The 11,734-nt window shown below is 37.5% G+C and overlaps 1 protein-coding gene across 4 annotated transcripts; it reads left to right on the top strand.

Annotated features, from left to right (window-relative positions):
• The first annotated feature begins 288 nt into the window (after positions 1-288).
• On the top strand, positions 289-5,442 carry LOC111260103 (uncharacterized). 4 transcript variants are annotated; one of them, XM_022832594.2, is made up of 5 exons: positions 289-820; positions 1,791-1,908; positions 2,235-2,385; positions 3,939-4,058; positions 5,018-5,442. In XM_022832594.2, the coding sequence occupies exons 1-5, from the start codon at positions 798-800 to the stop codon at positions 5,209-5,211; spliced, it is 606 nt and encodes a 201-aa protein (XP_022688329.1). In that variant the 5' UTR covers positions 289-797; the 3' UTR covers positions 5,212-5,442. The 4 variants fall into 4 exon arrangements, with proteins under 4 accessions (XP_022688329.1, XP_022688332.1, XP_022688331.1 ...); XM_022832597.2 differs by having other exon boundaries at positions 292-492; positions 2,203-2,385; XM_022832596.2 differs by having other exon boundaries at positions 292-567; positions 2,203-2,385.
• Positions 5,443-11,734: the final 6,292 nt, after the last annotated feature.

Here is an 11,734-nt window from a genome sequence, read left to right as displayed (position 1 = left end):
ATCGATGCATTTCTTTTATCCACCTTATTCTACAGCATTTCGAAGCAAGTGGCCATTATGATTATTATTCGAGGCGATTTTGGCTGATTCAGCGGTGGAACTAGATGACATATTCGTGAAATAGGGAAGCGCGGGCAGCAGAATAGAAAATCTACAGTGCAGATACGCGTGGGATTAAAAAGGGTTCACTCGAATTTACGCTACGCTTGTTTGTTAAGCTTTCTGTATCTATCGATGTCGTCATTAATCTCTGTTTCTCATCGTTCTAGAAATGACTCTTGTAACGAACTGTTTGATGCCTGTGTGCTGGTCGTTTTCAACAGGGGTATATGCATTTGTGAAGTCCAAAGCGGACGTGCGTCGTGCTCGGTTTTCGACATACCTGTTTTTTTAGTAGTCGACCACTTCGGAGATAGGCCGGCGATGTTTCACTTAATAGTCGCCATTTACGTTACTGTTACAGGAATTATATAGGACGTACGTCGTTATAAGGTTCGCGAGAGAATCTCTGTGAAAACCGAGAAATCAAATTGCCGGAATTTCCCTCTCGTGACGAAACCTAATTTGGTAGCTATTGACATAGATTTCGTGTTTAAATGCGGGTTTGTATGCGCCAACTCGCATATAGACACAACACGTGCGTCAATAAAGATTTGATGTTCTTGCTAGTTACTGAGAAAGCTAACTAAAGCTTAAAGAAACTTATCTAGAAATCGCCAGTTTCATTGCATAAGCGATTTTAAAATGTCTGTGAAGTAAACCAGCCATACCATTGGTGAGCTGTTACCTAATTATGTATGGAAATCAGCTTCGCCGCAAGGTAAAATCTCTATTTTAGATTATATTTAAGCTTAAAGTCATAGGTCTTTAATCATCCATCTTAAAAATCTAGATATTGTGCTGCGTTTTAGCTCACGGAACAAATGCACGCTTTTCAATATAGATTGTCTTAGATGGGCAGCGTGCTATATTTCCTACAGCTGTGTTTCAATTCAAAGTGCACTTTGATACGGTCTACAAGGTACTTTCAATATAGCTCTTTGCTAAAGTTAATGTCAGGTTTATTGAAATCAATGCATGAATAATGTATTTGCTTTTCGTTAAAGGAAGTTCCTTACTATTTTTCGCTGAGCTATTTTTGCTACCGATTTATTTATTTTTCTGGCTAAAATATTTTAGGTGTGGCATTTAAGAAGTTGTCCGGCCTTTAAGGACCTCTGCACTATCAAGTGTACGGTTTCCATGTGCCAGTGATAGGAGCAAAGTCTGGAATATAGGGCATATGCAAACAGAACTTCCATTTGATCTCTTCCAAGACGACATTCACAATGTTTGTTTTGTCTGTCTATTATTTTCTGCTTAGTAGCCTTGCTGACTGAATACAACTGGACCGTATACAGATCGGCCTGTTGGCCGTCTTGTTCCTATTAAGCATTTCCAAGTATAAAGGTCCAACAGTATAAGCTTACTATACGCGGCGCTAATCTAATTCACAACGGACAGCCGGTTGAAATTCAGGACTCAAACACTGAGCGTCAGCTTGACGTTACCATAGTGTACCTTGTCTGCACCGGTTCAACAGGACGTGTACAACAGTCCCGTGCTAGCAGTCACTAATTATATTACTGTGGGACACTCTATTGAAATATTAACCTATTAGCTGATATGAACCTATCCAATTGATGGATTTAATAAAGCAATCGTAACATCGGTATAGAACAAACACGTAGAATGTATCCTTTCGGAAAGGATAATAAAATGATCGATGCATGTTCAATTCTCGATTTCAGACATGAGCATTGTAGTAACATCGTAAGAGGATGCACCCATTTGCACTTTTTTTTGCCATTTGGGCAGCTTCTGGTCGCGCAGAGGAAGTCGGTGCGGCCATTAACGCAAAATGCAGAGGTATTATGGTGAAGCCAACGCTTGCTACATTATGTCTTCGTTTATAGTGGAGTTTGCCTTCGAAGATAGAAGCCTGTATATCTGGGCCCTGTTACATAGAACTATTGTTCCTTACGTGTAAAAAGACCAAATGCCTTCGCGCAAATACGCAGTATGAATTTTATAAATACGATAAGATAACAACATGACTAAGGCTTTGGACGTTCCGACTTTACATCAAGTATATGTATATGCAATGCAATAATGTCGATTTTCTTGGTATTGAATTTACCATGTTATCTAACTTGTTCGCAGAATTAGGGCCTTATCATAGTTTTTTCTCAAAGCCCGTGGTGACTCTGTTCGTGAACAAGACGGCTGAATGCTTTAAATGTCCGGGTAACTCGAAAGCCTTGCCACAAATTGCGTGTAAGGGCAACCAGGAACTGTGCCAGAAGCCAAGCAATTCGATACTCAAAACCACCTGTATCTTAAAAGGTAACAAAGTTAATATTAAATAAATACCGATGATGCATGATATGTAGCATGGCATATTTATAGAATTTACTAAACTAACCCAGGGGCTTCGTCTTGCGCTTATTTCGTCTTCGGTGGAATTAGCTTATCTGATTCATTAATGCCCATACTGGATCGATAATAAATTATAGCTCATGAACAGCACCAGTAATTGCCCCTGTACAATTAATTGTACAGGTCCACCGCTTTCATTGGGTAGTTAACATTGCTTGGGCACAATAATGACCCTATTCTAATATCAACGTCTCCAATTGGTGTTACATTCAATGTAGCATCGATTTGGGACGTACACGATTACAGTTATGAGATTACTTCTCTGTTTCAGTGATTTCGTTACGTTGGAACGGTTGCTACCCTATTTTATTGATTGGTTACATCCAATAACTCTAGTTAGCGCACCATACCAATGCCGTTACCCCATTTGCCATTCCTTATTACAGCGTTCTAATAACCTTCCTACTGCATGTGTCTAGCTTGCAGAAATAACAACTTTAAAATTGTAAGCTAAAGCAAACCTTTCGTTCCTTGCATATGTACAGATAACGTCCGCTCTCGCATGTGGATCTTAATTACCCAAACGCTAGGTCAGGCGCGGCCCTATTAAGTAGCCATCATCCTGTAATTGTCTCTTGCAGTCATTTACCCTCCCTTGTTGAGCCGATTTCGTACTTTCGATACTCGGTTGTACTTATCTTATTCTCCCATTGTAATTATTCTGTTTTCCAAGTTTCTTAATAACTTAATAAGCTAGATATTTTTAACCGTGTTTTTAAAAGTTACCATTTTACACCTCAATGGCAACAATATGAAAATCTTTATTTCGAAAATTCAATTTTGCGCCCCCTCCGGGTAGTCTAACTCTCCAAGACAAAGCTTTCCGTAACATCCTCCCAAGTCTACCCAACAAATCGCCCAGAATAGTAAAAAAAATTAAACGTAATTAGTAAAGCAAGAAGTTACGACTTGAAGGAAATATCCAACCTAGTAGCAAAATCTAAAGCGTAATAGTGAAACCCAGGTTGTCCCAGAATCGAACTCAACCTGCCCGCAAAGATCAGATCAAGACAACCACCTTAAAGGAGCAGATCAATATAAAACTAAACAGACACAGACTTCCACTGGTATGTACATATATTGATAGAAGTACATTTTGCAAGTTGTAATTATATCGTATTAATACCCAAAACTCTAAATTTAACATACTAGGTTTTGAAGGCATCGGAATAAAATAAATAAGTCTAGTAAAAGTTTTTCAGAAAGTATAATGGCAATGAAAGCGAAGTAGATAGGCAGATAGCACTAACTTGTTAGGACAACCACCGATGCAGGCCCAGGGAAGGAACGACGTATGAATTTAGTAAATGAAAAATGCTGACTGACATCCCACGGTGCCATGTCGAATACCTAAATGTAAATCTTTCTTTAAAAAAATAGATACCGTAATAATAATAGTAATGATAAAAGATTAAGACCGTAAAGATAATGGTAATTCCCCATGCTTACTATGCTTACAGAGATTCTGCCAATACCTCACTTCGATTGCGCGTTTGAAAACCAGTATGGATACGTGAAAACAGCAGGCTACGAACTCAAATTCGAGCGGTTCGAGAACAATACCCGCTGCATTCTTAATGGTACGCATCAAGCGTGTATCACCTGTAACATTACGTCTAGTCGACGCAAACGCATTTTACGTCACCGTTTTTGCCTTCGTTTTGCAAACTTTTAGTTATAACAACAAATAGTATTAAGTGTAGCAAGTGAAACGTTCAAAAACAAATTAGGTCTTGGTCTAATTTAGATACTACGTGACGGTGTACTTATCTTGTTTAAGAAATAATCACTAGAAATTCTAACGATTTATTACTAGAAACCTATCTGTTGAGTATTAGTAAACAAAAGAAACTGAATGGTAAGAGACGCATAGATTAAGCAATAATATTTTGAAAACGAAAGCTAGGGTATTACCCTGGATTCAAAGGCTAATTCCAACGAATTTTAGAAGTCAGCTGAGTGAGACAGTTTTATTATCGCACCTTTGTACTTAAATTACTAGACATCATCTTAGCAGCAGTACTACGCAAAAAAGTTCATTAAATAGATCCTTGGTTATTTCTAATAAGACAGGAATCATTCTTAGTCTATTATATAATATAGTATAAAAATAACTGGTGCAATGTCTACCATATTGTGAAGCGTGCTGTAAATAGCCCAAAGCAACGGTTTCAAGGCTGTCTTTAATACATTTAAGACTTGGATATAGATTGAAAGCTGTTGAATACACCGGAAGCATTCTATTTACCTAAGACTTGTAAGCATCCTTTGACGAGCCTTAGGAATAGCAAATGAGATAAAAATGATCATTTATATAGTAACAACAACGACAGTAATTGGGTTAATGCTCAAGAAGTTAACCATTCTGAAGACTGCTTATTACAGCGGAATGGTCCGATAGTGACTGGAAAACCTGACAGCCAAGTATTTACCTACAGGATCATACCTTTGAAAAACCTATTTCATTAATCAAAATATAAACAGCTGACTTTCATGTGCAATGAGGTAACATTCTTTTGCATATATGTATTCAATATAGATTCATACTACGTGTGGTACACGATGGACTTTGGCAGACACGACTATTGGCTCATCCTAAAAAGTGTAAACCTTGGCCTAACTGCAACGGCCTTCACCATTCTTCTTGCGCTATGCTGCTATCTGCACTGGAATCGTAGAAAACCGAGGGAAGAACGCCTTATGTACACGCCTTCTCCTAGGGGACCCTACTAGATAGAATTTAAGCTAAAGCGAATCTGAATACGAGGCAATCGGCAATGCTTCAGTGAGAATCGTTACCTTATGATGACGCAATCGTAAACAATTATACTGGTTGGACGCGATCAGCTCATTCTATCGACCGGGTAGCGCGTCCACAATTTGTGCCTACAATAATTATGTTTTTCTCAGGTCTACTATATAACAATATAATAAAATATTTTCAAAATATCCGTTGAACTGTTACTTTGCCGGGCGTTTTTTCGTGTAGGTATCAGGCTTTAGTAGCTCACAATTAGCTACAAAATATTCCAACATCCTACTGTTTGATTTGTATTTAGCCAGCGTTTCACTCAACGACCCTTTCTTTATGAATAGGTTAGTTAGCGTCGACCGCCCTCGAGTACGTTGGGTGCTCCATTTTCTATCCAAACTGAATCAAGAATATTAACGGCTGTCGATACTAGTACCGCAACTGCTGGAAATAGTAGAAGCAATAACGCATATGTTATTGGAGCAAACCATTTAGCGTAAAATGGTTGAAACGCCCATGATCCGAGAAACAAAACAAAATGTTATACGTTTCTTTCGTATAATTTTTCTTTTTTCAGTAACTAATTTGTATAGACATATATACATAAATGTGTGCGTACATTGTTTCTTCGCAAGCCGTATCAAATGGAGAACTCGGCGGAACTGAGCTAAGTGAAGCAATGTGGTTGTAAGATCCAAAAGGACTCTGTCAAAGCTCACAGATGCATCTGGCCAAAAGATTAGGCTAAAGCACTGAAACTTTTATTTATGTAAAGGCTAAAAACTATTGCTGTAAAGCATCTTATAATGTTTAATTAGTCCGCTCTTGTTTTTAGGTCATGGGTTTTTTGTTGAAAATAACGTCGTATTAGACTTAAATAGTCTTTCTGTTCAAGCTATATATTACATAGGCTTGGTTCTGTTATCTTAGGCGAGCCAAAATGAAGTCGCCCGTTTCCTTCGGAAGACACTCTGCAAATTTGTAAGGTGCTCACGGAAAAGTTCTAAATCGTCAAAACGCTAAATCTTGGGAAGCTTCTGTTTTCGTCTCACAACAGAAATATCCGTTGATACTAGCCAAGGTCGTTATATATGAGCAATTTATGCGTAATTCCCCGACAAATTTAGAACCCTGTTCCCAACTGTGGTAAAAAACCACATCATTGTCATAACATAACAGTGATGTGGTCTTTTTTCTTAAATGTTATTTTCCAGAACCATGAAACTGCGGATCCAAATCTTATTCTTATTAAATGGAACTGTCGTTAATGGATTGACCTTGCGTGAGGCAAGACATGAAAACAACGAAAGCTGAGCAAAAGTGGACAACATCATAAATGGCCTGTGGGATTTTTTTAAATTGAAAACTTCACCTATTTTTCGACGATTTTAACTCATTAGGGTCACATCAAAGAGTAACGCCTCCCTTGAGGGTAGACAGAACAAAGTATACCCTCAAGTATACCCTCAATGGAACTAACGCTCCAGCAAGTGTGGCGATACCGAATAGAGAATCCTTGGGGAGAACGTTATTAAGAAATAAAAGTGTCGCACGGTGTTTGTTCATTCGGAATCGGAGGAGTGGGAATCTTGCAAAACTATAGAAATGAAAATATGAAAAGCATAGAATTTACTGCAGCTATTTATGTATAGATACTTAACAAGCTTCTGTCACGTTTGTAGTAGGCTAATCGATATGAAGGCAGCGAAAGAGCTGCGTGACCTTTCAGTGACGAATTCAGCTATTTCTGTCTATATGTAAATGTTCTTCTTTCTAATTAAATTTCATTAGTTAATAATTCAATTTCTAATTACTGGTGACTGAAATTGAAAACAAGTCGGTTACTAACAGGTTACTGTGTACATTTGATTGATTTGACCAGGGGTGTACATTGGCATGTTCCTAAGTATGGTAGAGACTAGTGCTTAAAAGAGGAAATATCAACCCAAGTGCCTACGTGGTGGCGAACTCCCTATGGGAAACGCGAGCTAAAGTATACTTTTTACATTAACATGTGCAAACGCTTAAAATGACCGCCGAAGTTTTTCTATAACCGTGTAGCTTCAAGCAGTTAAAACGTTTTGTTGATCGATCATTGAAAGTGTGAGTTTTCGAGGCCTGAAAGTGATATCCGGCAGAGCTTCAAATTTGAATAACGGTTTCCTACAATTATAGGTATCACACCTGACAAAAATAGATTAGTGACCACCCATAGCCTAAATGGAGTTATTGTCATTACGCAGCTATTCTCATTAGATCTCATCGATGTTGCCCGAAATAAAATTTCTTTTGTCCACGTTATTTTACGGTATCCCCTCAATGCAGTAACACGCTTAGCTTAGAAACCTCGTCATGGGGCAAGTGAATATTATTATTGCAAGATATTTTTGATGGTTCAGCTCTGGAACTGTGTGATACACCTTTGACAATGAGGAAATGAGGTAGCAGGGTAAAAAACAAATGAATGAGCGTTTGCGTTGGGGTTAAAGATGGTTCACTTGCACAGACGTAGTGCTGGCTTGTTGAGCGTTCTAAATTAACCGGCGTCCTTCATTAGTTTTTTACACTCGTGGTGAACGGCTCGTGGGGACTTTTCACCTATAACGAAATTCTGTTCGGCAGTTTGCGCACCCCGAAAACCGTCATTTGAGTGCATTAGTGCACATATAAGCCGAATGCGAGTCAATAATGGAAGATTTTATATTGTTACAAATTATTTCCTTTAGATCAGGCAGGCACATTACCTACTTTACGACTCCCATACTCAGAGCCTCAAGGGCGGAAACAGTTGATGATTTTTAACCGAGGTTTAGGTGAAGGAAAAATTTTTGTTCCGTTGCATAGGCGGTCCTAAATTTGCTGCGAAAGCTACAGATTGTACCTATAACGTAACCTCTTATTCTAACTATAGATGGAATTTCGTTTCGCCAAAAGGCAGAATCTTAGATCAGATCAGAAAATTGAATCATAAACATTTCTAAAATTTACCTGAAAACTCTATACACTATGGTCCTTACAAACACGGAGAAATAGATATACTTTTTTAAACTTGAATTACCTTAGCTAGGAAGTGTGCAAATGCTAAATTTGAATGAAGTAAATGCAGCAGTTTAGATTTAGTGCAGATTTCAGATCTTATTATAGAAATGAAAATACAATATAACATATATAAATTATATATAAATAGTTTTGATCACAGTATGTCACGATGATCACCTAGAATTAAAAACTTTTAAAACAACATTTGTAAACAATGACTGATCGGGGCGATAAATTTAAAGGCAGTTCATGCATAAGCAGCATATTTGCTTTTCTCTAAAAGTGGATCTTGAATTATTTTCTATTGATTCGGCTAAAATTTGTAAAAGTAACAACAATTTTTATGGAGATTATTAACTTATTTATATTTAATTTTTTGGAATTTGTGGCACTTATATACTTTAGTTTTACATAACAGGGGGTTTTCAACAGACAAAAGCCATTCGCACAGCTAGCCAACATGGCTGTGCTAGGACTGCATCTTTGTGCAGTGTGTGTGTTTGGTGCAGAGATAATACGCACCTTTTCTCAAAGAGCCTGTTTACCCTTTACCTATTCTCTGTTTACTTCCATATGCCATTCAAAAGCGTCCTCTCTACAAGCCCACCATAAGTTCTTTCTATGCTGAACGGTACATTATTTTGAGTTTATTTATCCTCGAAGGAAAACGACCAGCACCTTATGAATTAAGAAGATGACCTGTAATGGTATTGTTATCATCAAGCGTCTTGAATCTATGTAGTTTTATGAAACTTTAAAAGTCTAGGTGCCTTACAATCTACACAAAAGGCCGAAGAAAATACGGACTCCCCAATGTGTTTCGACATGTCTCCAGGCACTGGAAAATTCCAGGTCACTATAAAAGATTCTTTCACCGGAAGATTTCGAACGAAAACAAAATAACTTAGAAGAAAATATGTATGACTCAATTACTTTGAATCAACGCGGCCATGCAACGGAAAAAACTTCACACAGAACTCCAGACCATTATTTTCCACAGTGATGCCAGACAACACGTTACAAAGGCCGTCCTGCACAAATTTGAGTAAGAAGTTCTTTTGCGACTACCATGTTTCAGAAATCTCGCGCCATGAATTACTACCTTCCCAGATCGCTGGAAAATAAAATTAGAGCAACGCATTGAGCAATGAAGAAGATCTCAAGAACTAACAGAATAAATTCTACAATACCAAACCTGAACACATTTAGTATGTCGGGATCAAAATGGGTTGAAGGATGAAAGAAGGTCGTAGAAGGTGACAGCGACTAAATAATAAATTAGTTTATTATTACAACGTGATGAAAATGCTCTGCCTTTTTAATTATTTAAAAAACTGACGTTATAATGTTATAATACAGCATGATATTATACATCACGTATACAGCAGTTGATAGAACTAATTTATTGCGCAACGAATTAAAGTTATCCTTCCAACAATAAGCACAGCTTTAACAAAAACTGGCGTTATCATCCATCAATTAAACAGGATGTATCGCAATCGGGATCATTGATTACTCCATGGAAACACTAGACACTGGACATGGAAACTCCATGGAGCATTAAAATGCTAATACAATAAAACTTTAACTTAACAGGTATTTTTGTAGCCGACGATAAACGTGGGAATCTAAATTAGTTGGCCCCCTATCGACATCACTATAGGATTGGCGCAGGAAGTGCCTCCTCGCTCAGAGCCTAGCAAAATAGTCCATGCACCTTTAACCCTTGATTTCAAACCAACACGCTTCCATAATATCGTAAAAGAATTGGCTCCCATGCTTTTTTAGCCTGGGCAGCCCGCTTGGAGAAAAACGGTTAATCACTTATGCAAAATACACAAGTGCTGCAATGAAGTCAACGGTGTGCTATGCCTTCGTTTGTAATAGAATTTGAGTTTGTCTAAAAAACAACTTCTGTATTTAAAAGAATCGTTTCTTATATGTAATCAGCCGAATGCAGTGAACATTTTCACACTACATGATGACTCTGCCTTTCCTCATATACGCAGTACAAATTCTATAAATACGACAAAGCCACAACATAAGTAAGACTGTCATCGGGGACGTTCGGGACATCGGGGGAGGTATATTTATACGCAAGAGAAAATAACAATATAATGGATGTGAATTTCATATGTCATGTGTCTTTTTTAATGATCCTTGCCATCACGTTTCCTCCAAACTGGAAGTGATTTCGTTCGAGACAACTGCACGTACCAGATGTCCAAGCGATTTAAAAAACTTATCAGAAATTGCTTGCACAGGCAACAAGAAATGACGCTAGAAGGTAAGCAATTCGATACCTAGCGCTGTATTTTACAAAGTAACAAAATTCATACCCAATTGGTACCAGTGATACAATTATTATATAGTATATATTAAACTAACCCACGAGTTTCATCCCGCACGTTCACGTTTAACTAATCTGATTTACAGAATCTTACATTCAGCCCAAAATCAGCTGTAACTCATATACATGCAAACACGTAACAACGCATTTCCCTGGTTCAACCTGGAAGCTTAGTAACTGCAGAATAAGATTCTACTCACAAAAGTTAGGTTAAGGCGATTACTCTACATAGACTGTGTTAGAGGATCAGACAGCACGTAGAAAAAGACGGACTTTTATTAGGACATGGATTGATATAAAAAGATCGACATACATTTCATTGCTACTACTACTACTACTACGTCTATTTACTATTATCTCGTAATTTAATCTTACCGAAGCTTACGGTTCTTAAATTTAACATGCGAACCTTTTTTTCATAACAAGAGAGTTAAGCGAAGTCAAAATTCTTTACAAGAAGATACGGTGATAATAACAAAGTAGACAATGGATACAAATAATAATTGCTTGCATTTGCTACAATTATAGGTCTTGAGTCAAAGGCAACGCTCGATTGGATATTCACAAACCAGTATGGACCTAAGTACACAGCAAAGTACGAAAAAAACCGCTGGCGAAGGACCAACAGACTAAACTTTAATGCCTCAAAGCCCGAAGCTATGGCATCGTCCCAAAGTCAGAGGTAAAAAAAAAAAGATTTTTATTTAGATTGCATCTAGATTCCTGCACTAATTTTTGGTAAAATGCTAGAAATTCTGTTATTCTTACCCTGTTGCATAAGATACATCATAATAATAATTGACACATGGTCCACTACACTGTCAAGTAGACTACAAATAGATTAAAAAAAAAAAAGGCTTAGATGTTATTCTTAGCGATAGAAAAAATATGTGCATTTGAAATGCACATTTAAATTCAAAATTGTGAAATATAACATTAATGCTGGGATAGAACTGTGCCGGCCATTTTGTAATGGGCACCTATTTACAATGTCAACAGAAGTATAACCCATACGCCGTGAGTGCCTCTATACACAATATATGAATATCGAAAGCTGTCTACAGACTTAAGAGTTGCGAGAAAAAATTGATTTATACTTAAAATACTAACGATTC

This window comes from Varroa jacobsoni, unplaced genomic scaffold (genome assembly GCF_002532875.2).
Source record: "Varroa jacobsoni isolate VJ856 unplaced genomic scaffold, vjacob_1.0 scaffold_399, whole genome shotgun sequence".
Taxonomy (NCBI): Eukaryota; Metazoa; Arthropoda; class Arachnida; order Mesostigmata; family Varroidae; genus Varroa; species Varroa jacobsoni.
This window is presented reverse-complemented; position numbering and strand designations above follow the sequence as displayed.

Bases quoted from the DNA above. Each gene is read 5' to 3' on its own strand.
- LOC111260103 (XM_022832594.2), top strand. From the start codon at position 798: ATGGAAATCAGCTTCGCCGCAAG. The intron at 821-1,790 runs GTAAAATCTCTA...TCTCGATTTCAG, and splicing joins GAAATCAGCTTCGCCGCAAG to ACATGAGCATTGTAGTAACA. The intron at 2,386-3,938 runs GTAACAAAGTTA...CTATGCTTACAG, and splicing joins AACCACCTGTATCTTAAAAG to AGATTCTGCCAATACCTCAC.